A 27,315-nucleotide genomic window follows, 5' to 3' on the forward strand; every position below is an offset into this window, starting at 1 on the left:
ACGCACATCACCACTCACCTTCATGGTGGGACCCTTGCACCAAGAAAGCCTTGCCTTTCTTATCACCATGGCTTCCGTACACAAAGTCATCCTCGGCCTCCCGTGGCTTCAACGTCATGACTCCACGATCTCCTGGTTGAGGATGAAAATCACCGCATGGGCACCTGAATATCGGAAGACCTGCTTTTCCTTATCTTGTAGTTCCACGTCGGTTAAGAGTCCTGTGAGTGCCCTCCAGTCCACCATTCCGTCCTCCCATATCGTTGTTCCCGTGTTTTGGAACGTAAACTCAGCCCTGTAGCCTTCATCTCCAAAGCCAAAAAACGTTGGTCAGATTTCCAACAAAGTTGAATAAGTGGCTTTTGATTCAGATTCACCAACCCAATATCCACAGCGTAAAACAGTTTGCTCACTCTTTTGATCGAGGAGTTTTCCCCGATTTCTCTTAACCTTTGTACAATGTATGGTTCTTCCTTGAGATCACACACAATTGTTTCAGCTGCCCCTTGGACAGTGGTGGAAAACCAAAAGCTTTCAGAACCCTGGCCAAGACGTGTTTCAGTCTTGTTGTAAAAAGTCATTGTGCGATGTCCTCAAAGTACTGTAGCGCTCAAAATAATAAACTTCTAGTTGGCTAGGATGGCCACCTTACACCCTATGCCTGATTTATTTAGCTTGATCGCATTGATATGTTCCAGAATAAGAGCCAATGTTGCCTTGATAATCTTTACAAAGGGGGTGGTGAGACAACTGTCCGCATTGTTTTGTAGGTATGTTAGATTCAAAGGTCCTATTTCTGAAGCAATCTGATCGAGCCAGTGGTAGTTCATTCACAGAAAATAATCCAGAGTTTTTGGTAAAGGTATGAGTCAGGATAGCCGGTCTCTGCGTTGCCATCCAAGGCCTCACAACACCAGTCACTAGATCCACGGTCTTGGAGGTCACATTGTGGATCATCTTGAGACATACTCCTCAATTGCTGGAAGCAACTCGTGTCGATTGGTTGTCTTCCCTCTTTTTAACCTGTTGTTCTGGTAGATAGATGCAGGGGCGTAAGTGCTACCACCCACAGTCACACTCGAATTAATCTTCAACATCCGACGGGATTAACTCTGATCTGACAGCCTCAACCCTTCAATACATTTCTATTCTATTAGGAATATATTTTGACTGAGACACATAAAACACATCCTCCGTTCACTTGAGGTAAAATCTACCTTGCCTTCATTTCATTGAGTAAAATGTAAGCATAGGTTGTGAAGGCATGAAAACACCTCCAATACGACCATCTGAACATTTCTACTCATGCCCCAACATGTCTGGATGTATTTGAAGAATTTGTGTCAAATTAGGCATTGGTTCCTTGGGAGATGACACAATCTTTGCGTCTTCATTTTCCGGATGGACCCTCTTGGTGGCCTTAGTAGACTAGACCCCTTGATAGATTTCTCAGGTGTTTTAATCTACATGGTGGGTACTTGACCAAGCCCCATAGCTGTTTGACTGGGTATATCTTGTTTCACTCAGACATGTCTGAACAAATAACCCTACGTTCTATGACGTATACAGTGCCTTGCGAAAGTATTCGGCCCCCTTGAACTTTGCGACCTTTTGCCACATTTCAGGCTTCAAACATAAAGATATAAAACTGTATTTTTTGTGAAGAATCAACAACAAGTGGGACACAATCATGAAGTGGAACAACATTTATTGGATATTTCAAACTTTTTAACAAATCAAAAACTGAAAAATTGGGCGTGCAAAATTATTAGCCAAAATGGATTTAAAAAATAAAAAGATCAGAGCATGTTCGGATCAAAGTAATCATATCATGGTGACCCCACAGTTATAACATTTTATAACCAAATTGTATTACCTCCTTGTCACGTCCTGGTCTTAGTATTTTGTGTTTTCTTTATTCATTTGGTCAGGCCAGGGTGTGACATGGGTTTTGTTATGTGGTGTGTTTTTGTCTTGGGGGTTTTCACAGGTATTGGGATTGTAGCTTAGTGGGGTTTCTAGCTTAGTCTATGGCTGTCTGAAGTGGTTCTCAATCAGAGGCAGGTGTTTATCATTGTCTCTGATTGGGAACCATATTTAGGCAGCCATATTCTTTGAGTGTGTCGTGGGTGATTGTCCTTGTTACTGTCTATGTGTTACTTTGCACCAGTATAGTTTCGGTTTTCGTGTTATGTTTCTTGTTTTGTAGTGTTTGTGTTTAGTTTTTTTTTAAATTTATTAAACATGAATCTCAATAGCCACGCCGCATTTTGGTCCGACTCTCTTTCGCATAAAGAAAACCGTTACACTCCTGCCACGCCCCCCTCATAAATCCTTTGGCTCCACCCCTTTCAATCAAGACACTATGCAGTACAATATTCCCAAGCCAAGCCTCATCTGAATCCCCCCTCTCCCCAATATTTGTGTGTGTGTGTGTGTGTGTGTGCGAGGGAGGGAGGGAGGGACAGGACAAACACAGTGTGAGTTACAAGCCAGTCATTGTCTTGTCTCTTGCTTTCTTTTGCTCAATCTCTTTATTCATCAATCTCATACAATGTTTACCATGACAACCACAGTGACAGGAAATAGTGATGATGATGGTGAAAAAGAAGCTGATGATGATGTGGATGAAGACAAGCAAAAGGTCCTGAGGTGTTTTCATAGTTCTGCGATCAGCCTCTGGGAGGAGTCGCGGATGTATTCTTCCATGGTACTGTTTTTCTCAGCTCTGTTATTCCCTCTATCTATCTTTCTTTCTTTCTTTCAATTTGTTTTTTGTCTGTTTTTTTCTTTTGTGCCATGAGCACGTAACGTCGTCAGTAAGCACCTGAGGACCGGCCCAGAATCCCGCCTTCACTAGCCTGATTAGTGGAACTGGGAGGGGCAAGGGAGAGGAGGTGTAGGAGAGGGGAGAGAAGAGTGGGAAGAGGAGTAGGTAGTAGAAGAAGAAGAAGAAGTCGTGGAGGTGTAGAAGAGGAGGGATGAATGTGGTTCCTGCTCAGTGCTGAATCCTCCTGATGGACTGGATCTGAGGGGTCTGGGCGTGGGAGCCAAACTCACGGTAACACTTGTACTCTCCTCCATGGCAGTCACACTCCATGATGTACTGGTGGCCACGGTAGCCGGGGAACTGGTAGCACACGAAGCTACAGGGAGAGACGAGAGCAGGCAAATCAGATACACTGTTACTGTGAGGTGAGGTGAGTCTGTGCTAGAAATGTACTAGCAGTAGTAGCACGAGTTGTAGAAGCAGTCATTATTAGTAGTAAAGATTGGTCTGGGTCGGTAGTGTACAAGTAGTTGTAGAGTATTAGTAGTCGGCGGCAATTGTGTACAGAAGTAGCAGTGGTAGTATATTTAGTATGAAGTGTCCCTGTCATGGCATTAGTATACTTACGCTCCGCTCTGGATGTGCATGGATCCAACCTCATTGTTGAACCAGCCCATGGCCTGCAGGGAGGGGTAGTCATCACACATCTCAAACTGGCGGCCAATCATGTTCTCCTTCTCATAGATGGTTATGCGGGACTCCTTGTGGCTCTGATAGAGATGGAGAGAAGGAGATAGATAGAGAAAAGAGGGATGGTGAGAGCGATGAGCGATAGAGAGATGATGGGATGAAAAGAGAGAGAGACATTTTAACACACAGTTTACATTCTTATAGTATTTCATATATTGTTATTGATAATTGAATGTATCATAAGGTTATAAAATGTTATGCAGTGTAAATATAATCTGGTAACATTGGCATGGTAACATGATGGTATGTTATGTTCATTATGTAGTAAAGTAAAAAAGTGTGATTTAATGTATTGTAGATACTGTTGATAATGTTGCCGTGATAATGTGATGATCCGTGATAATGTGGAGTGGCTCACAGCGGAGCAGATGGGTCTGAAGGAGATCATCCTCTCGATGCGGTAGGAGTTGCTGCCGCTGTAGGCCTCGAAACGGGGGTAGTCTCCCTTCTCCAGGACAAACTGCTGGCCAATGAAACTGGAGTGCTCATAACCCACCCAACTAGAAAGGGAGATGGAAAGAGGGAGATAGTGATGGAGGGAGATTGAATGAGAGAGAGGGTGATGTAGGAAGACAAAGGAAGGTAGGGAGGTAAAGAGAAAAGAGTGAGATTGAAATCAAGGAAGGAAAGACAGTGATGGATGGATAGAGAATTGAAGGAAGAGATGAATAAGGAGAGAGAGTGATTAGTTAGTGCCCACTGTAAAGGGTTTTGGGACTACTTACGCTCCACACTCAACCTTCAGGGATCGGATGTTCTCCATGCCACACTCCATGATGTTTTGGCAGCAGGCGGTGAACTCCATACGCTTTCCCTGGAAGTACTCCTGGTCGTACACTGTGATCTTCCATGGGCCCATGGGCATGGTATTCATAGGTTTGGTCAGAGCCATTATGTCCTTCTGTCTCAGTGCTGACCTGGAGAGAGAGAGGAGGGAGGGAGACGGGGAGATGAGTTAAAACAAATAAACATTATCATCCATACTTACATTCTTCTCTAAGCATGTCTCTGCACATAGACATTCATCACTGTATAAAAACATAGAAGCTCTCACGGAAATAGTCTGATATACAAATAAATAATTCAGTTAATTCATGACAAAACATATTTTTAGGACGTCTACACCATGAAATCCCACCCTGTCTTGAAGCTCGCATAGCCTCTGGTCCACTGACCTGTAGCTACACAGAACAACACAGTTCATTGAATCATGAGGTAAAGCCATAGACAGATGCCTGACCAGCCCTATTAAATAAACAGAGTGATCTATGCATTCATGACCAGTCATTCATACCTCTCCACTGAAGCTCCCTGTCACCAGAGCCTCAATGGTTGTCAGACTATTTTATACCATGATCCACCTAAACTGAAGCCTTTCAAATAGTAATATTGTAATCCTCCAAATAAAACAAAACAAAATGTATCTTGATACGAACAAGTCTTCAGTGAGACCTCCCAGTCACCACCTACCACTGGTTCCAGACACATCATTTGGGAACACTACCCTGTAGTCCCGTTCTAACTGCCCCGCGAAGCTCTATCACACAGACAAACAGAAGTCTATGGGCCGGCTTCCGGGACATAGATCAAGCCTGAAGCCTAACGTCCTGTACTAAAAAAACATGGTTAACGGAGAATCTCCGATAAAACAGCTTTATAGTTAATCTTTTTTTTTTAAAGCTATGTGTCAAAGCCCATCAGATCAGACCTATCCAAACAGATAGGACTAAATTAAGTCTGTTAGATAAACATGGAGCTATGTGCTAGCAGACCTACCTAAAACGTAAGCTGTGTGTGTCATAGGGTTCCACTGAGCGGTCTGCCAGAGAGGTGTGTGCGTGGGTATATATACATCCCGGGGCCTGGGGCTAGGGGGTCAGCCACACCCGATCACTGTCAGCACTTTGCTTTGGGATCCATTGTTACTGGGCCTGAACCTTCCTGAGATGGGGTTAACACACATACATATGCATACATGGGCGTACGCAGGCACACACACAGAAATAATTAAGGCAGGTCTTTATACCTTAAGAGTGTATATATATGGATTAATTGTGTATTCAGTAAATGGACATGCACACACACACACACACACATTTGCTCACAGAGACACACTTACAGGCACATACAGTCACGCCACTGTAGATACAGGTGGGGGAGGGGTGCCAACTCAATATTCGGAAGATGTTGCTGATGTTTGTTATACTCAGTGTATAAAAAATATGATTATGATATATGATATAGTTTGGGTCCTGGATGCTGATTGATTGAAACAGCATTTCAGCTGTGTATATATCAGACAATAGAACATGGGTATGAAACAAATAATACTTGTTTACTGTTCTATTGATGTTGGTAACCAATTTATAATAGCAAAGGTCTTTGCGTCGGACAGCCCTTAGCCTTGGTATATTGGCCATTATAAACTGGGTGGTTCGAGGCCTGAATGCTCATTGGCTGAAAGCTGTGGTATATCAGACCGTATACCACGGGTATGACAAAACATTTATTTTTACTGCTCTAATTACATTGGTAACCAGTTTATAATAGCAATAAAGCACCTTGGGGGTTTGTGGTATATGGCCAATATACCACAGATAAGGGCTGTATCCAGGCACTCTGCGTTGCGTTGCACATAAGAACAGCCCTTAGCCGTGGTATATTGGCCCTATACCACACCCCCTCGGGCCTTATTGCTTAAGTAACTAACTCTTTATTATGATAACAGTGTAATATAACTTTACTTACTATGCATTTTTATCTCAGTGTAACAGTGTTGGTCAAAAATACACTTTATGGGTCATTTGTGAATGACATAACTGATCAGTATTTTGGTAATAGTAGAAGGAGCAATATAACCCTGGTCTCTGCCATGGAGGATAAAGGTTGGGTAGATCTATGCACTGGTGAAGTCAGGTACAGTTTACTGGTACTGGCTGGTTATTTCTGATCTGTAGTGAGAATGGACCATGATTTAATAACATATCAGATGTGGGGGTGGTATAAAAGATAGAGAAAACGAAGAGCTCTTGTTGCCATGGATACAGAGAGAAAAGAAGCGCTATTGTTACCATGGATACACAGAGAAAAAGAAGAGCTCTTGTTAACATGGATACAGAGAAAAAAAGAAGAGCTCTTGTTGCCATGGATACAGAGAGAAAAAGAAGAGCTCTTGTTGCCATGGATACAGAGAAAAATAAGAGCTCTTGTTGCCATGGATACAGAGAGAAAAAGAAGAGCTATTGTTGCTATGGGCACAGAGAAAAAGAAGAGCTCTTGTTGCCATGGATACAGAGAAAAAAGAAGGGCCCTTGATGCCATGGATACAGAGAGAAAAATAGATTTGTTCTTCTCTGGAGAATGTTGACATTTTTGGATGAGATTCAGAAGAGTTGTTTGTCAATGTTACTGTTCACATAGGCATTGCTCATTTGTTTGTGTTCTAAAGTAGTGCATAGTTAAGTATGTAGCTAATTACTTACATTAGCATCAACATTTCAGTCGTATTCAAGATTCATCCTAGATGTATTTTGTTTGTGTCTATATGCTTGTGTATGTACCCTCTCTGTCCTAAGTAAATGCACAGATGTGCTGAAAGCAGTGACAAACTGTGTCTTGGACTAGTTTCTAGAAAGCATGCATTTACCAATATGCTGGAGGCAGAGCAATTTTCCATCTCCTTTTTACAATCAATCTAAATGAACATGAATTGTGGAGCTGTCATTATTTCCATGTACAGTACGGTGTACATCCACACTTAAGGCAAAGTAGGCACGCTCTGTCTGGTACAATGGGAGATCAGACAAGACTGAGCTATAGTAAAATGCCTATTCTAAATCTCTATGGCTCTATGCCTCTCTCCTCTGTATGTCATTGTGCTGTTAAAGCAAACAAGCAGAGATGGGACAAAACAGTATAGCGAGAGACTGGTGGGACTGTAGAATGCTTAACATCTAACAGAGGCTACAGCATCCATCCATCCACTCCTCTCACCAAACAATGAACTCGTTGGGAACAGCTTACTGAGGTCAGCAAATTGCCCAGACTTCTGTGTGTGTGTGTTTGTGTGTGTGTGTGTTTCTCAGTGAATGTTGGTCTATGCATATGTTTTGGATGTTTCGGTGTGCAGCGGCTTTGTTGCTAGTATGTGTATAAAGCATATCAATGTGTGTGTGTGTGTGTGTCTGTGTGTGCGCGTGTGTGTGTCTCTGTGTGAGTGTGTGTGTGCGTCCGTGTGACACCCTTAGCATGTATTCCTGTGTGTGTGTGTCTGTGAGTGTTTCTGCTGATGTTAGCAGCCCAGAAGTGACAAAGAGAGAAGCACTGTCAGCAAGCCTATGGGAGGAGCTCTCTGTGACCATACATACTCTACCGTATACAGACATCAGCCATTCAACACACACGCAGGCGCACAGACACACACACGCCTTAGACCTGTGCTAAGAAACACAACCACCTTATCAGATTAAAAATGTACACAGGTTGCTGTTTGTTTAGGATGAACAGATTCTTCTCTTGCTGCAAACATTTTTTGGGGGTGAAAAAGCTCAACATAATCCACAAAGAAAAGACTGCTAATAATTCTCCACAATCATAGAGTCCGCCCTTTTCTTTTGCAGTGTTCTCTTTCCCGTTATTGCACCTTTTATGGAAATGTATTCTAGTAAACAAACTCAGCAATGTATTTTTTACAAATGGACTTCAGGAAAAAATGTGAAAATGCTCCTTTTCAGCCTTGATGACAAAGCAAACCATGACATCCTGAAATGTCCACTGTGACTGGCTCTGCAGTAGAGGCAGCTGGCCTGTAGGATGCAGCATTTCCTCATGGATGAGTGAGAACTTGTGGAACAACCGTGACATTCCAGAATCTGTTTGACATTCCAGAATGTCTGGGATATTCACTGGAAATCTCATGTACTAGACTATATGCCATTGGCCATACTGGCATAGGCCTGTCCATTTTACCATATGGTACATTTTAATAACCATGCACCTACCTTCTCACCGATCTGAAAGAACAGGCCAGCCAGATTAATGCAAACCTTTTGCAAACCTTTGGCATTTGCTTTATTGCAGAGGCAAGGAGAGAAGGCCACTTTATTAATACGCAACCTATGACCATATAGGAAATAACCTCAAATGATGTACAGACTGCTGTCTAGTCCAGTGACACTACACGGTCTGGTCAGTACAGGGTAGGGTCAAACCCAGTCTCCACAGGTTTTCAAGGGTACAGTATATTCAACCTAACTTCCATTTCCCCTGAAAAATGGAAGTGGGAACTCTAAACTCCGTTTAGGCATCTTTTTACGCCTGCTACCTGCTACCTAGGCAAGTTGGAGTATTGGTACATTGTGTGAGGTAACCAGTACGTCTAGAGAGACAAATGAAATACTACTAAGGCATTTAGTGTTGTGGTTCTGACCTATTACTTAATTGCACTTCCTAATGTGCCTGCTGCAAATAATGAAACAATCTGGAGAAATTTAGGCTATATAGGTTTATAGGCCTACCCCACATGATTAATGTATCTGTTTGGTCCTCTGACCAACCAATAGGCCAAATTGACTTCTCTTGATGGAAATCAGCAGGCAGTATCCTTTCAACTGACATGGCAAAACATTTTTGGAGTGACATCCAAATGGACCATACATAATTGAGAGATAGGGGTAGCGCCCAATAGGGATCAAACAAAATATTATATCAGATCTTTAAATCCTTGCATTGTTTTTAAATGTGACATGTTAGTGGAGAAGCTGCAGTTTGGGCATTTGGATCTCAACCAGTGCGTGCCACTTCCCTTTTTCCAATTACGACGAAAAGGCACAACGCTCACTTTGCCTGGCAATATTTACGAGGCAGCTGCAAGCCCGCAGATGACCCCACCAGAGACTGTTTCAGCCATACAGTGCGCTGTAGGTGGATTTGTTCGATGTTAGGAGGAGAGAGAGCAACTCTATAGCAGTATCATCTCCTGCAGACGGCAGACTTCAACTCAGAAATAAGAAGGGCTTTGAATTAAGCACCAAGGAGCTACAGACAGCAGCTGTGCAGGCTTTGGAGAGGGAGGGAGGATGACTGTTTTGTATCTTACAGGCATGGGCTAGGAGAAGGGGGAGGAGGGACAGAGAATGAGCTATTCTTGCACCAGCAGAAGCAACAGCCGGTACCGTTGAGCGCTAAGAAGTCCACCGGTAATAATCCTGGCAGTTGCTGTGTCAGAAGAGATACCGGAGGAAGCAGCAGTAACAACATCAACGGCTACTGCGAGCCCGAACGCAAACCAGAACCCAACAGCAGCAATGAAAGTCAAAAAAGGCTGCAACTCAACGGATGTGGGGGTACCGGCGACCACGGAAGAGGAACTGCTCGGGAACATGGCGATCACTCCCGAGGACGTATTGGGCTTGCAGAAGATCACCGAGAGTAAGTTCGATAGTCCATACACCACACTAGGTTTGCCGATTGACTGGCTGCTTGGTAGCCTAGTAATAAGACACACATAAACCCCCATTCATTCATGAATGAAGTGTGAAGAGGCCAAAGCAAAGTGGTGCAAAGAGGGTGTTTATTTTATTAGACAGTTTCCTTCCCTTCCACGCTGTTCATGCATTCATTGCAACAATGTAACCACGTTCCATCTTCTCTGGTTAATCAATAGATTGTCAACAGCTGATGTTTACTGGAAACTGTCCAGCTAGCACAGTGGATTTGGGCCGATTCCGGCAGAGAGTCAGACTCGGCCGACGTCATGTGGCCCGAGTCTGGACCGCCTTCAGCAGTATTACTTATGGCTACGATGTGGGGAATGAGCTCGGGCCGATTCAGGTGTGAGTTATCTGTCCCAAATGTATTACTTGGGGCTCGGGCAGATTGGGGCTATTCTATGGCAGATGATTACACAGGCTGCTTTATATAGTTAACATTTCATTATTTATTTTTCCATATTTTCTCAATGTTTCTGTGAACAAAAAATACATGTAACATTCAAATGAAATTTTTTAAGAGGCCTGTGTAATATTTTTGTATTTTGATACTTTGTGTCGGGCAATTGATAAGCATTGAAAACTTTATAGAAGGAGCCTCTTGAGTGGCGCAGTGGTCTAAGACACTGCATCGCAGTGCAAACTGCGTTGCTACAAATGCTGGTTCGAGACCTGAGAAAATGAGACCACCTGCAATTGGCATCATCTGAGTTAGTGGAGCGTTTGGCTGGCCGGGATGTCCTTGTCCCGTCACGCTGTAGTGACTCCTGTGGAAAAGGTTAAGGTTTCTGAATACTTTTCAAATGCACCGTGGAGAGAGAGAGAGAGAGTGGTTTAGCAGCTATATCTATCCATCTCTGATGCCCTAACCCCACTAACCTCCAGGAAGTTAGGTAACAGGTGGCCTGTAGGGCCCTTGACTATTTTAAGTAATACCTTCTTACACAACAGGTCATGTCCCAAATGGCTGTTCCTTATATATGTAGGGAATTGGGTGCCATTTGATGCCCATCCAAACACCTCCATCCCCTCACACGTAGCCTATAAACTGCTGGTTGTTGTTTAACTTAATCAAATCAAATTACATTTATTTATATAGCCCTTCTTACGTCAGCTGATAACTCAAAGTGCTGTACAGAAACCCAGCCTAAAACCCCAAACAGCAAGCAATGCAGGTGTAGAAACACGGTGGCTATGAAAAACTCCCTAGAAAGGCCAGATCCTAGGAAGAAACCTAGAGAGGAACCAGGCTATGAGGGGTGGCCAGTCCTCTTCTGGCTGTGCCGGGTGGAGATTATAACAGAACATGTCCAAGATTTTCAAATGTTCATAGAGGACCAGTAGGGTCAAATAATAATAATCACAGTGGTTGTTGAGGGTGCAACAGGTCAGCACCTCAGGAGTAAATGTCAGTTGGCTTTTCATAGCCGGTCATTCGGAGTGTCTCTGCTCCTGCTGTCTCTAGAGAGTTGAAAACAGCAGGTCTGGGACAGGTAGCACTTCCGGTGAACCGGTCAGGGTTCCATAGCCGCAGGCAGAACAGTTGAAACTGCAGCAGCTTCTGTTCCTCTGGATAGCATTCAGACCTCCAGCCATCCACTTATAAATTAGGATTCTTCCTCTGCACAACAGGGATGAGAGTTCCTCATGGAACCTTTTTTATCCAGAACTTCTTCAGAACATTTTTTTAACACCTTCTCTATTTGTAACTTTATTTAATTAGGCAAGTCAGTTAAGAACAAATTCTTATTTTCAATGACGGCCTAGGAACAGTGGGTTAACTGCCTGTTCAGGGGCAGAACGAGACTTGTACCTTGTCAGCTCGGGATTTGAACTTACAACCTTTAGGTTCCGAGTCCAACACTCTAACCACTAGGCTACCCTGCTGCCCCATTTTCTTTCTAGGTTAGGTGAAAAGGTTCTACCTGGTCAGAGAACCCTTTCTTATACAGTGCTACTGCCATAGAAACAGAATAAGAGTAGTGTTGAACAATGTCCAGCTGGGAATACCCTAATGAGCCCAACTCGGCAGGTGTCGGGACGAGAGGGGAGTCATGCTTGGATGGCTGCAGCATCTTGGAAAATCTCTCCATGGTTACAGCAGCCTATCTCTCTGTGGCCTAACAGGAACACACACACACAGACAGTCCTCTCTGTGTCAGGAGGAAGAGTCTGTCTCTCTCTGCCCATTCGTCCGCCTGGCTGTCTGTTTGCCTGCCTCGTTGGCTTGCCAGCTGGCTCATTCGCTGTCTGCCTGTCTGCTGGCCTTGTGTCCTCTGTCCCCTGAAGAACAAAGGGATCTCACTCTTTCAGAGGCTGGCACCATTTCTTTCAGTCAGAGAGAAAGAGGGAGACAGAGAGAGAGAGAGAGAAGGACGCCTTACAGTCAGTGTTTGTGTGTGAGTTTATTGAGTTCTGACAGAGCACACAATGGACAAGACAGGAGTCTGACAGTCAGTGACTTTCATTTAGTTCTGTGACGACCCTCCCACTCTGTCTGCCGAATTCTTTCTCTTTGCTCTTGTTTTCCTTATTAGGATGTCGGTGGGCGGAGCTGGGAGGGTCGTCAGCGAAATGGGACACACCCGGGATAAATACACCTTCTCCCCATTCATTGAGGAGACTCTCTCCATGCAGACACACTGTCGGATTTTGGTTGTGGCATTTTTGTGGCCTTTTTGGTTGTTTCCTTTGTCACCTTTCAACACCTCTCATTATCACATCTATGTACGCAACCACTCACTTACTCTACTGATTACTGACTACACACCCCAATGTTAATTGTAATTAGGTTACCTCAGTTAATAAATATATTTTGTTATTCCTTATCTCCACATTGTCTCCCTTTTTGTTACGGACTTCGAGCTGGTTCGTGACAGTTCACTGTTCTTGTCCTTTAAAGACATGCTGCGGGACTTTAGCAAATTGGGCTAAACTATAAGCAAATATTATACTGATAAAGCTACAGGATTAGTAGTACCCATTCATAACTCCAGTAATTACTTTTAATTACTTGCAATTGACATATAACATTTAAAAAACAAAAGTATATTCGTAGCTTGCTTCCTATATTGATAATCAATTTATAAAATGTGTTGCTCATCATCAGACTAGCCGAGGGAAAGAACATGATCTACGGATATAGGTGCTCCCCTGGGCCAGGCTTGAGTTGCACAGGGGCGACGTTCAGCAGAGGGGCTGGAATAGATGGTCCAAGTCTAGGGCCGAGGAGAGACAGGAGCAGATGGTGACGCAATAGGATAAGAATTTCGCTCAGCATAGCAAAATGTCAAAAGATAATGTTGCAAACACAAGGTTTCTTTATCGTCACTCTGACAGAGTTCCTCTGTGGCGATGGGAGAACTTTCCAGAAGGACAACCATCTCTGCAGCACTCCACTGATCAGGCCTTTTTCAGTAGAGTGGCCAGACAAAAGCCTCTCCCGCTTGGAGTTTTCAAAAAGGCACCTAAAGGACTCTGACCATGAGAAACAAGATTCTTTGGTCTGATGAAACCAAGATTTAACTTTTTGACCTGAATGCCATGCGTCATGTCTGGAAGAAACTTTCCACCATCCCTACAGTGAAGCATGGTGGTGGCAGCATCATGCTGTGGGGATGTTTTTCAGCAGCGAGAACTGGGCTCCAGAGCGCTCAGGACGTCAGACTGGGGCGAAGGTTCACCTTCCAACAGGACAACGACCCTAAGCACACCAACACAGCCAAGACAACGCAGGAGTGGTTTAGGGACAAGTCTCTGAATGTCCTTGAGTGACCCAGCCAGAGCCCAGACTTGAACCTGATCAAAAATCTCTGGAGAGATCTGGCTTCGATCTGGCTCTGATGCCACGGTGCCAGGACCGGCTGATAACCTAGTACACACTGAAAAGGAGATAGGTTGGTGGTGGAGGGAGTTTTGGGCCATCTCTGACCAGGGGATGAAAGCCGACCACTCCCCTGCCGGTCCTGGCAATAGGACCTCAGAAACCTACCCACATCCTGGTTACCTCTCTCCACCTGCCCGTTGCTCTCGGGGTGAAAACCTGAAGTGAGGCTGATCGAGACCCCCAGGAGTTCCATAAACGCCCTCCAGACCCTCGATGTGAACTGGGGACCTCACTCAGAAACAATATCCTCAGGCACCCCGTAGTGCCGGAAGAGGTGGGTGAACAGGGCCTCCACAGTCTGTAAAGCCGTAGGGAGACCGGGCAAAGGAAGGAGACGGAGGAAGATCCGTCACGAAATCCACTGATAGGTGTGACCACGGCCGTTGTGGACCTTGTAGGGGTTGTAATTTCCCAATCGGAGGTGCTGGGGGACGGAACTGACGGACCCGGATCCGGACGTCCGTGGGAGGCCAACAGGTATTCCAGCCGGATGGAGAGGTCCACCAGCTGGTCAAAGGTAAGGGTGGTTCCCCTGCAGGCTAGCTCCCTACGAACGTCCTCGCATAGACTTTAGTGGTCGATCAGGGCCCGCCCATTCCATCCCGCGCCGGCGGCCAGAGTTCAAAAGTCCAGAGCGAAGTCTTGTGCGCTCCACATGCCCTGTCTGAGATGATACAAGCGTTCCCCCGCTGCTCTCCCTTCAGGTGGAGGATTAAAAACCGCCCGGACGCGCTGGGTGAAATTTTAATAGTTGTCCAACGTTGGTCCTTCCCTTCCCCAGTTGGCGTTGGCCCATTCCAGTGCTTTACCAGTCATACAGGAGATGAGGGCGTTCACAATATCGCATCCCGAAGGAGTCAGGTGAACAGTTGCCAGGTAGAGCTCCAGCCTGGAGTAGGAACCCCTGGCACCCGGCAGCCGTTCCATCATATACCCTCGGAAGCGCAAGCCTAATCCCACTGGATCCAGGTGAAGGAGGGGTGGACAGCGGTATGGGTTGTTGTGGGAGCAACATAGTCGCGTGCTGCTGGACGCTCTCCTCCACAGGTAGAGGAGGGCTGTGTGCACCTGCTGACTCCATTAGTGGTGCGTGTTTCTGTCAATAGTCTCGGTGGATAAGGCAGAGTCAAGTGCAGGACACAGAGATGAGTAATAATTCTAACTTTACTCAATAAACAATCTTCCATCAAGGAGAACAAAATTCCAGAGCACATAAACGAGACAATTTGACAACAATAAACACACACAAAACCATGATGGAACCAGAGGGAATAAATCATAATGTAATGGAAACCAGGTGTGTACAATCAAGACCGAACAAAAGGAAAAAGAAATGTAGATCGGTGACGTCAAACGCTGCCTGAACAAGGAGAGGCACCAACTTCGGCAGAAGTCGTGACAGAATACTTATGTAAATGTATATTTTTTTGTATTTTATATACATTTCTAAAAAATTATTTTTGCTTTGTCATTAAGGGGTATTGTGTGTGTAGATTGATGAGGGAAAAACAAACAATTTAATCAATTTTAGAATAAGGCTGTAACGTAACAAAATGTTGAAAAAGTGTAGGGGTCTGGATACTTTCCGAATGTACTGTATCGCCTTTTCCTTTTCGCTGTGTGTTTTCTTAGCGAGGTACACTCATATAATATTGGCCTTTAAAAATGTGTATAATTTTCACATGGCACATTACAAAGTTATTATAGCTTAGTGCAGCCATAGCTTCATAGAAGTCTTGTTGTATTATGAAGACTCATGTTGACATTTGTCTGTGTGAATTTGTTATTTATAAAGTTCAAAAGTCCACTGTTTTTTAAAATTAAGTTTAAAAAAAGGGAATAGTATTTGCATTTTTTACATAATGTGCTTCTTGCTCGAAGATGTCAACTCCAATACAGAAGTTGTCTGAGACTCAGTGTCTCAACCAACTCATCTATTAGAGTTGCCATCCTCAAGCAAGATGGGAAGGGAGATTGCCGAGGCCACAGGAAGGAAAGCCACAGGAAGGTCAGGGTGTGGTGGATGCGTGGCTGGTGGGTCATTCATGACTGCTAATGTCCTCCTGTGGATAGAGAGCATATAAAAATGTATAAATGCATATATAAATGTTTGCTCACAGTGACAATTATGCACATAATATATGCCATTTAGCTAGGGCTGACTCCATTTAGTTGACTGGTCCATAGGCTGTTTGTCGACTGAGATGTCTTTAGTTGCAATGATTTGTTTTTTGCTCTTCGTTGTGCACAAGAAACCAGTCTGATTCACGCTTGTCTCAAAGGACTAATCCATTTCAGAAGAATCACAGGGATGGCACAGTCCATCACTCTAAGATGTGATACTCCGTGTGATACTGAAATTGTATATGGTTATATTATTTAAAAATAATGATGAAACACTAAAAATAAAAATGTTATTTTATAACAAAAGCGCTGAAACAATCCTCAGTGCGCTGTAGAATTGGCTTCTATCCCCATGTTGCATAGCAGCAAAATTAACCAGGATATTGGGATTGAGAACAATGCCGCAGAGAAGAGGTAACAGTCCTTTCCTAAAGCCCTGTTAGGACATGATTAGTTTTACTGGGGCTGGTGGGTAATGTAATTTTGCTCACAAGCACAAAACACTGCATCTGTCATTTTAGTCCCGTCCGAATCTGCTATGTCAGTCATTTGTACAGCGCAGGAGAGTAACAATTCCAGCTCCAATCGCTGCAAGGTCCTCTGATAATACTACTCCCATGCGAGTTGACATCCCTGTGTTTTGAGAGAAATTTCTGAATTTGACAAGTGTGGCTCACGGTTTGAGCAAGAAAACAATAACTCAGTCAATAAATTGAATGAAGTGCTGCACACATATATATAGGGCGTACATGTATCAACTTTCACAGTGAATGCTTTTGTTCAAATGGTTTGTGTGGGTATTAATTGAATATTACCAAATGCATAAGTAAAAAATATTGCACCTATTTAATGTAACCCTTGCCGTTAATAGAATGTAAAGCAGCATAGAACTAACCTAAACGTTTGGAAATTAATAAGTTAACTTTTGCATCCATAGCGTTAAAACACATCTGAAGTGCAAGTGCACTGTTTAGCTCAAATCTGAAGGCTGGGGGGCATTTAGGATGTCTACTGCTGATCACTAAAATATCCAAATGATTATCACACTTCCTCAAGCCAAATATTATAGTGACACTATACCAAAGATGGTTTGGTATGGTTTTGAAACCAAGCTCGAGTTATCAGTGTAGCCCTGATCCACAGATGGTGTTGGGATCCAGAATGTCCTCCACTTGAACCCAACACCGCTCCTCTGGGCCATACCCCTCCCAGTCCACCAAGTACTGGAGCCATCCCCCAAGACGTCGGAGGTCCAGCAGAGATCTGGCGGCATAGGCCGGACCCCCCCTCGATGTCCAGGGGGGACAGCATCAGGGGACCAGAAACCGCTGGCCTGAGAAGGGAGACATGAAACGGTGAGATACGATAGTCACTGGGAATCTGTAGCCTATCGAGGAATCGAGCCCACACTCCCTGCCGGACCTGACAGTAACTCCTCAGGAACCTCCCCCTCCTCCTGGTTCATCCTCTCCACCTGAGGCCTATACCTGGAAGTGAAGCTGACCGTGACCCCAAGCGTCTCCATAAATGCTCTCTATACCCGTGATGTGAATTGAGGCCCATGGTTGGAGACGATGTCCTCGGGATGGCCATAATATTGCAAGACCTGTTGGAATAGTGCCTCATTAACCTGGAGAGCAGTAGGGAGACCAGAAAGAGGGATTAAACAGGATTTTGAAAGTCTATCCACAACCACCAAAATGGTGGTGAAACAGTCAGAGAGGAGATCAGTAACAAAGTCAATGGATAGATGGGACCAGGGATGCTGAGGCACAGGAAGGAGTTTTCCTGCTGGAGAGTTCTGGGGGGATTTGGTTTGGACACATACGGAACAGGAGTTGACGTAGCGAGTGACGTCCTGTGCCAGGGTGGGCTACCAGTACTTCTCGGGGATAGTCTGGGTAGTGCAAGAAATACCTGGATGTCCAGCGACGACAACTGTGTGTGCCCAGGTCAGCAGCCGGTCCCTAAACCCTGTGGGAATGTAAGTGCGCTCGGGAGGACAATTAGTTGGTGCGGGCTCCCTCTCCAAAGCCTGGCGAATGTCCACCTTGCTTGGCACAGATTCAGCCTCTTCGCTGTTCAGGTTCCGATGGTCGGTTAGGACGACGAATGGTTCCTTGGCACCCTCCAGCCAGTGTCTCTACTCCTCTACTACTTAGCGCCAGGAGCTCTCGATCACCAATGTCGTAATTCCTCTCTGCATGGGACAGTTTTTTAGAGTAATATGCACACAGATACAATTTCTGTGGATTACCCTCTTGTTGAGACAGAACTGCCCCCATGCCCACCTCTGAAGCGTCCACCTCCACCACAAAGGATATCGTGTGATCTGGGTGTTTGAGTAATGGGGCGGAGGTGAAACGTCCCTTGAGGAGACGGAAGGCCTCGGCTGAGGAGAGCGGTGAGAGGGGCGGCTACGGAGCGGAAGTTCCTGATGAAACGGCGGTAGAAGTTGGCAAACCCAAAAGACTGTTCTAACCCCTTTATGGTGGTTGGGACTGGCCATAACCTGACCACATCTACCTTCTTGTCATCCATCCTCACTCTCTGCAGGCTGATTTGGTAGCCTAAAAAGGAAACAGCCTTCTGATGAAATTGGCACTTCTCAGCCTTGACAAACAGGTGGTTAGCAAGGAGGCATTCCAGGACTGCTCGAACGTGAGAGATGTGATCCTCCAGGGTAGCCGGGTATACCAGGATGTCATCAAGACATCTGGCATCCGAGCATTTGTATTTCATTTTTTTATTTCACCTTTATTTAACCAGGTAGCCGAGTTGGGAACAAGTTCTCATTTGCAACTGCGACCTGCCAAGATAAAGCAAAGCAGTGTGACACAGACAACAACACAGAGTTGCACATGGAATAAACAAACAAGCCAATAGCACAAACAAGTCAATGGCACAGTAGAGAAAGGAAAGTCTATATACAGTGTGCGCAAAAGGCATGAGGAGGTAGGCAATAAATAGGCCATAGGAGCGAATAATTTCAATTTAACAGATTAACACTGGAGTGATAAATGAGCAGATGATGATGTGCAAGTAGAGATACTGTGCAGAAGAGCAGAAAAGTAAATAAAATAAAAACAGTATGGGGATGAGTTAGGTAGATTGGGTGGGCTATTTTCAGATGGATTATGTACAGCTGCAGTGACCAGTTAGCTGCTCAGATAGTTGATGTTTAAAGTTGGTGAGGGAAATAAAAGTCTCCAACTTCAGCAATTTTTGCAATTCGTTCCAGTCACTGGCAGCAGAGAACTGGAAGGCCAAATGAGGTGTTGGCTTTGGGGATGATCAGTGAGATATACCTGCTGGAACGTGTGCTACGGGTGGGTGTTGTTATCGTGACCAGTGAACTGAGATAAGGTGGAGCTTTACCTAGCATAGACTTATAGATGGCCTGGAGCCTGTGGGTCTGGCGACGAATATGTAGCGAGGGCCAGCCGACTAGAGCATACAGGTCGCAGTGGTGGATGGTATAAGGTGATTTGGTAACAAAACGGATGGCACTGTGATAGACTGCATCCAGTTTGCTGAGTAGAGTGTTGGAAGCTATTTTGTAGATGACATCGCCGAAGTCGAGGATCGGTAGGATAGTCAGTTTTACTTGGGTAAATTTAGCGGCATGAGTGAAGGAGGCTTTGTTGCGAAATAGAAAGCCGATTCTAGATTTGATTTTGGATTGGAGATGTTTAATATGAGTCTGGAAGGAGAGTTTACAGTCTAACCAGACACCTAGGTATTTATAGTTGTCCACATATTCTAGGTCGGAACCGTCCAGGGTGGTGATGCTAGTCTGGCGGGCGGGTGCGGGCAGCGAACGGTTGATAAGCATGCATTTGGTTTTACTAGCATTTAAGAGCAGTTGGAGGCCACGGAAGGAGTGTTGTATGGCATTGAAGCTTGTTTGGAGGTTAGTTAGCACAGTGTCCAAGGAAGGGCCAGAAGTATACAGAATGGTGTCGTCTGCGTAGAGGTGGATCAGGGAATCGCCCGCAGCAAGAGCGACATCATTGATATATACAGAGAAAAGAGTCGGCCCGAGAATTGAACCCTGCGGTACCCCCATAGAGACCGGACAACATGCCCTCCGATTTGACACACTAAAATCAGTCTGCAAAGTAGTTGGTGAACCAGGCGAGGCAGTCGTCAGAAAAACCAAGGCTATTGATTCTGCCGATAAGAATACGTTGATTGACAGAGTCGAAAGCCTTGGCCAGGTCAATGAAGATGGCAGCACAGTACTGTCTTTTATCGATGGCGGTTATGACATCGTTTAGTACCTTGAGCATGGCTGAGGTGCACCCGTGACCGGCTCGGAGGCCGGATTGCACAGCGGAGAAGGGAGAGTGGGATTCGAAATGGTCAGTGATCTGTTTATTAACTTGGCTTTCGAAGACTTTAGATAGGCAGGGCAGGATGGATATAGGTCTCTAACAGTTTGGGTCTAGGGTGTCCCTGAACACCTCGTTAACGAATGCCTGGAACACTGACAGAGCATTGGCTAAGCCAAATGGCATCACCAAGTACATGTAGTGGCCAGACATTGTGCTAAATGTAATCTTCCATTCATCCCCCTCCCGGATGCTGATGAAACTGTATGCACTCTGTGGGTCCAGTTTAGTAAAGAACCGGGCATCACGGAGCTGTCCGATGGCAGCCGGGACCAATGGGAGAGGGTAACGGTACTTCGTGATGATTTAATTGAATCCTCTAATCAATGCAGGGATGTAACCCTCCATCCTTCTTGGCCACAAAGAAGAAACCAGCCGACACAGGAGAAGTGGACGTGCGGTTGAAATGTTGTTGGAGCGTCTCTTGGATGTAATCTTTCATGTCCTGGGAATCAGCCACCAATAGAGGGTAGATGCGGAGGGTATCTTGCGACCTGGCACACTGGTGATGAAGTGGATGTTCTCCTGATGAATGGACTCCACAGGGAGGGTGATGTGTGTGATGGTTCCGGATCCTAGTGGCCGATTATCTAGGCTTTGAACCGGGAAAGGAGAGTAGAGTGGGTATGTGATGATGTTATGAGAGGCAAGGGTGCCCCGTGTCAAGAGTCAATAAAGTTCCCCGTGGCACTATAATCCACCAACGCTGTAGTTGACTTTCCCTCTTGTACTGTGTCTAGTGTAATGGACAAAAAATAAATAAAGAGTTTAGCAGAAAGTGATGAAGATGAAATACTCACTCCTTCACCAGGAGGAAGAAGATCACTTGACCATCCATCTGCTCTTGTGGATCCAGAATTAGGAAGTGCCGGATACCGCTGGAGCTGGTGCCTTCCTTGACCACAGTACAGACAGAGCCCCAGCTGTCTCCATCTGCGTCTCTCTGTCGCGGGGAGACATGTGACCCCTACCTCCATGGGTTCAGGCTCTGATCCGGAGTTTTCATTGAGGGAGGGAGAGAAGCAATGCGTGTACCGACACTCCTGAAGTAGGTTATCCAGACGGATGGCCAACACAATGAATGCGTCTAGGAAGAGGTTGGCATCGCGACAGGCCAGTCCTGTCTGGACCTCCTCACGCAGACCTCTTCTGAATAGCGTACGAAACATCCTCTGGATGCTGCTCCAGTCCGGAAGGTGAGCGTGCATTCGGAAGCCGTCTGGTCCCCCTGCCATAATTGAAGTAGGCGCTCACCCCCCTCTCTGCCCTCCGGGGAATGATCGAAGATGAATATGAGTCTTAAACCCCTCATATTAATCTAGCACCTCCTCTCCTCTCTCCCAAATGGCCGTAGCCCATTCCAATGCTCGCCCGGTCAGCAGAGAAATAACTGTGGCAACATTAGACCTCTCGGTGGTGGGGGACCCATGTGGTGCGTAAAGTAGAGGAAGCACTGAAGCAGGAAGCCATGGCATTTAGATGGGGTGCCATCATATTTAGCGGGGAGGGAAAAATGGGCATCGCTGACCTGAGTGGGTGTTGAATGGGCTGTTGTGCTGGCTCTCTGGGTCAACTGGTTGAAGAATATTCTCCGCTCGTTGATGACAACGACTCCCGGGTGTGTTCAAGACGTTGCACATTGCGAAGAACCTCTTCCATAGCCATCCCTTGTTGTGCCAACTGGTCATAGTGTTGACATAGAAAGTATCCTTGCTCGTCGACCGTCTGGGAGATATTCCGTTTTCTTGCTGCTTCCATTGTTTGAGTCAGTGTTCTGTAATGAAGAAGCTGAGAGTCGAGAAGCAGGTGAAAGGTTTAATAAAACAATAAACATGGAACGAGATAACATAACAGCACGCAAAAACACAGGAATAATACTGACTGGGGAAAGATATAGGGGAGGTAATACGTGAGGTAATGGAGTCCAGGTGTGCCTCATGATAACGTACAAGTGTGCGTAATGATTGATGTTAGGTGTGCGTAATGATGGATCCCAGGACCGGTGGTTAGTATACTGGCGACGTCGAACACCGAAGGGGACGAGCCGAGAATACGTGACACTAAGAAAATTGAGGAGAGAGCAAACCCCAGCTTAATTAGGTCTGTAATCAACAGCCTAACTGTTAAATGTGCCTGGCTTTATAAATCATCCACATACAGTACCAGTCATTCAAGGGTTTTTCTTCATTTTACTATTTTCTAAATTGTAGAATAATAGTGAAGACATCAAAACTATGAAATGACACATATGGAATCATGTAGTAATCAAAAAAGTGTTACAAAATCAAAATATATTTTAGATTCTTCAAAGTAGCCGACCTTTGCCTTGATGACAGCTTTGCACACTCTTGGCATTCTCTCAACCAGCTTCACCTGGAATGCTTTTCCAACAGTCTTGAATGACTTCCCACATACAGTTGAAGTCAGAAGATTACATACAGCCAAATACATTTAAACACCGTTTTTCACAATTCCTGACATTTAATCCTCGTAAAAATGCCCTGTCTTAGGTCAGGTAGGATCACCACTTTATATTTAGAATGTGAAATGTCAGAATTATAGTAGAGATACAAGCTGAAATGAATAAGTATTTCTTTCATCACATTCCCAGTGGGTCAGAAGATTACATACACTCAATTAGTATTTGGCAGCATTACTTTTAAATTGTTTAACTTGGGTCAAACATTTTGTGTAGCCTTCCAGAAGCTTCCCACAATAAGTTGGGTGAATTTTGGGCCATTCCTCCTGACAGAGCTGGTGTAACTGAGTCAGGTTTGTAGGCCTCCTTGCTCGCACAAGCTTTTTCAGTTCTGCCCACACATTTTCTATAGGATTGAGGTCAGGGCTTTGTGATGGCCACTCCATTACCTTGATTTTCATGTCTTCAAGCCATTTTGCCACAACTTTGAAAGTGTGCTTGGGGTCATTGTCCATTTGGAAGACACATTTGCGATCAAGCTTTAACCTCTCTGGCCCACCCGACACGCTAGCGTCCCACCTTGCCAACAATAAATGCAAATGCGCTACGCCAAATGCTAATAGCACTCGTTAAAACTCAAACGTTCATTAAAACTCACATGCAGGGTACTCAATTCAAGCTACACTCGTTGTGAATCTAGCCAATGAGTCAGATTTGTAAAACGCTTTTCGCCAAAAGCATGAGAAGCTATTATCTGATAGCATGCAACACCCCACAAAATACCAGAAGGGGACGTAAACAAAAGAATTAGCGTAGCCGGCGCTACACAAAACGCAGAAATAAAATATAAAACATTCATTACCTTTGACGAGCTTCTTTGTTGGCACTCCTATATGTCCCATAAACATCACAATTGGGTCTTTTTTCGATTAAATCGGTCCTTGTATCCCCAAAATGTCCATTTATGAAGACCGTCAGATCCAGGAAAAACACCGTTTTTAAACGCAACGTTATTTTTTAAAATTAAAAAAGTTGCCTATAAACTTTGACAAAACACTTCAAACTACTTCTGTAATCCAACTTTAGGTATTTGTAAACGTTAATAAACAATCAAATTGATCACGGAGCGATCTGTATTCAATAGGCACAAGTTTGGAAAACGTAGCCCACTTTTCCGGTTCCATTTTTCACAGCTGTGGACCTGAAAACCGGATGTGGCTATTACTCAGATGACCAAGGATGTAGTTGCATCGAAATCACAACACTGGCGACACCGTGTGGAAGCTGTAGGAACTGTAATCCCATCCTTAAGTATTTTTCCTTCCAATAGATAATACATAGACTGGCGGATTGATTTTTTCTCCGTCGATTTTGTGATCAGGTTTCCTTGCGATTTTGACCACGGAACTCGTTCTGTTATAGTCACAGACACCATTGAACCAGTTCTAGAAACTTCAGAGTGTTTTCTATGCACACATACTAATCATATGCATATACTATATTCCTGGCATGAGTAGTAGGACGTTGAAATGTTGCGCGATTTTTAACAGAATGTTGAAAAAAGTAGCCCGATCTCTAAGAGGTTCTTCCTGACTGACGTCTTGAGATATTGCTTCAATATAGCCACATAATGTTCCTGCCTCATGATGCCTTCTATTTTGTGAAGTGCACCAGTCCCTCCTACAGCAAAGCACCCACCCACAACATGATGCTGCCACCCCCATGCTTCATGGTTGGGATGGTGTTCTTCCGCTTGCAAGCCTCCCCCTTTTCTCTCCAAACATAACTATGGTCATTAAGGCCAAACAGTTCTATTTTTGATTCATCAGACCAGAGGACATTTCTCCAAAAACGATTAACTTTGTCCCCATGTGCAGTTGCGGTTTTGGAGCAGTGGCTTCTTCCTTGCTGAGCATACTTTCAGGATATGTCAATATAGGACTCGCTCTACTGTGGACATAGATACTTTTGTACCTGTTTCCTCCAGCATCTTCACAAGGTCCTTTGCTGTTGTTCTGGGATTTATTTGCACTTTTCGCACCAAAGAACGTTCATCTCTGGGAGACAGAACTCGTCTCCTTCCTGAGCGGTATGACGGCTGCATGGTCCCATGGTGTTTATACTTGCGTACTATTGTTTGTACAGATGAACATGGTACCTTTGGGCATTTGTAAATTGCTCCCAAGGATGAACCAGACTTGTGAAGGTCAACAATTATTTTTCTGAGGTCTTGGCTGATTTCTTTTGATTTTCCCATGATGTCAAGCAAAGAGGCACTGAGTTTGAACGTAGGCCTTGAAATACATCCACAGGTACATTTCCAATTGAATAAAATGATGTCAATTAGCCTATCAGAAGGTTCTAAAGCCAATGCATAATGTTCTGGAATTTTCCAAGCTGTTTAAAGGCGCAGTCAACTTAGTGTATGTAAACTTCTGACCCACTGGAATTGTGATACAGTGAATTATAAGTGAAATAATCTGTCTGTAAAGAATTGTTGGAAATATTACTTGTGTCATGCACAAAGTAGATGTCCCAACCGACTTGCGAGAACTATAGTTTGTTGACAAGAAATTTGTGGAGCGGTTGAAAAATGAGGCTGGTAACTTTAAACATCTTGTCCTCTGCAGCAGAGGTAACTCTGGGACTTCCTTTCCTGTAGCGGTCCTCATAAAAGCCAGTTTCATCATAGTTCTTGATGGTTTTTGCCGACTGTACTTGAAGAAACATTCAAAGTTCTCGAAATTTTCCGTACTGACCATCACGTCTTTAATGATGGACTGTCGTTTCTCTTTGCTTATTTGAGCTGTTCTTGCCATAATATGGACTTTGTCTTTTACCAAATAGGTCTATTTTCTGTGTACCACCCCTACCTTGCCACAAGTGATCATGAACTAGAATGTATTGTCCTGAACGTTACACTGTCTCCCCAAATGTCTTTTACCCTTATTGGGATGTATAGGCCACCTACTACCAAAAGTGTATTTTTTGGTCAGTTTAATAACATGCTTACGGAATGTGATTTTGGGAATGAGGTCATCTTAATGGGAGATTTTAATATTAATTATGAAGACAGGTCTTGTAGGAAAACCCTCAAATGGATCACTAATACCTTTGACCTTACACATAAAGGACCATCCAGGGTGACTTGTTGCTCTAAAACACAGATTGATTTGGTGTTCAGTAATAAACCAGAGAGAGTGACTAAATCATTCAATATGGTTACTGGGCTATACTGGGCTATACTGGGCTATCTGATCATAATCTGACACTTATAGCCAGAAAGCTGTCTAAGAGCAGGTTTAACCTCTCTACTGTTAGAAAGCCGGATCAACTAAGAATACCTAAGAGTGAATTAAACTATTTTGAAAACGTAATTAAGGGAATTAACTGATCTCTTGTCCTATACAGACGTGGAAGCTGATAGTCAGGTTTTTCTATCCACAATCCAGACTACAATAAATGGTTTCCTAAAGAAAATCAAATCCAAACCTGGCCAAAAGAGCACTCTTCCTTGGCTGAATAGAGAAATCTGGAAATTGATGAAAGAACGAGATTATGCTCTAAAAATAGCCCTAAAATCCAAATTAGAGCATGACAGACGTAGGTTTACCATGTTGAGAAATAAGGGGATGAAAGAAATCAGACAGGCCAAGGCAAACGTTTTTATTAACATAATTGGTGAAGCAAAGGGAACATCTAAACTGATCTGGGAGAATCTAAAAAGTTAACAGGGAAAGACCATAGTAACACTGCAAAAAGACTAGAAATCATGGTGAATAACAATCTAACACAGGATGCAGTCGAAATAGCGATAACCTTCCATTCCTACTTTATTGACTCTGTCAGGATACTGACACAGAACCCCTCCACTGGTTTCTTGGGCTCAGTGCTAGTGAATGACGCTCAACCTGTCTTCATCATAAGGGAGGTTTCTGAGTCAAAGGTGAACAAGGTGATTAGCTCACTAAAGAACTCTAAAGCCAAAGATGTGTTTGGGCTGGACTCTACCTTTCTTAAAAACTACAAAGAGACACTTATTGGCCCCATTACTAAGGTCACCAACACATCTATTGGTCTCGGGGTGTTTCCAAGGGTGACCCTGCTGACGTGAGTAACTACAGGCCCATTAGTATACTACCTGTGGTGTCAGAGGTTGTTGAAAAGTTTTTGCTTTTTGTTCTATTTTGCTCTGTCTGTATGCTACATCTTGCTTGTCCTATGTTGCTCTGTCTGTATGCTATGTCTTACTTGTCCTATGTTGTTCTGTCTGTATGCTATGTCTTGCTTGTCCTATGTTGCTCTGTCTGTATGCTATGTCTTGCTTGTCCTATGTTGTTCTGTCTGTATGCTATGTCTTGCTTGTCCTATGTTGCTCTGTCTGTATGCTATGTATTGCTTGTCTTATGTTGCTCTGCATGTGTTCACTGCTCAATGAATGTCTATAGTGTAATTGTTTTTAATAACCTGCCCAGGGACTTTGG

At 44.3% G+C, this 27,315-nt stretch overlaps 1 protein-coding gene and 2 pseudogenes across 1 annotated transcript; 1 reads left to right on the forward strand and 2 right to left on the reverse strand.

Moving 5' to 3' along the window:
* Positions 1 to 118, reverse strand: part of LOC135508864 (F-box only protein 40-like) — a 48,580-nt pseudogene extending 48,462 nt beyond the window's left edge.
* Positions 119 to 2,981: 2,863 nt separating this feature from the next.
* LOC135508758 (beta-crystallin A1-like) lies at positions 2,982 to 4,412 on the reverse strand. The gene is made up of 4 exons (XM_064928986.1): positions 4,246 to 4,412; positions 3,879 to 4,020; positions 3,398 to 3,540; positions 2,982 to 3,146 (listed from the first exon to the last, which is right to left on the reverse strand). Exons 1-4 carry the CDS (start codon positions 4,410 to 4,412, stop codon positions 2,999 to 3,001), a joined length of 600 nt encoding a protein of 199 aa, XP_064785058.1. The 3' UTR covers positions 2,982 to 2,998.
* Positions 4,413 to 9,584: 5,172 nt separating this feature from the next.
* Positions 9,585 to 27,315, forward strand: part of LOC135508759 (protein unc-119 homolog A-like) — a 45,675-nt pseudogene continuing 27,944 nt past the window's right edge.

This window comes from Oncorhynchus masou, chromosome 22, assembly GCF_036934945.1.
Source record: "Oncorhynchus masou masou isolate Uvic2021 chromosome 22, UVic_Omas_1.1, whole genome shotgun sequence".
NCBI lineage: Eukaryota > Metazoa > Chordata > Actinopteri > Salmoniformes > Salmonidae > Oncorhynchus > Oncorhynchus masou.

Bases quoted from the DNA above. Each gene is read 5' to 3' on its own strand.
- LOC135508758 (XM_064928986.1), bottom strand. From the start codon at position 4,412: ATGGCTCTGACCAAACCTATGAATACCATGCCCATGGGCCCATGGAAG. The intron at 4,021-4,245 runs GTAAGTAGTCCC...CTCCCTTTCTAG, and splicing joins CTGAAGGTTGAGTGTGGAGC to TTGGGTGGGTTATGAGCACT. The intron at 3,541-3,878 runs GTGAGCCACTCC...CATCTCTATCAG, and splicing joins TCAGACCCATCTGCTCCGCT to AGCCACAAGGAGTCCCGCAT.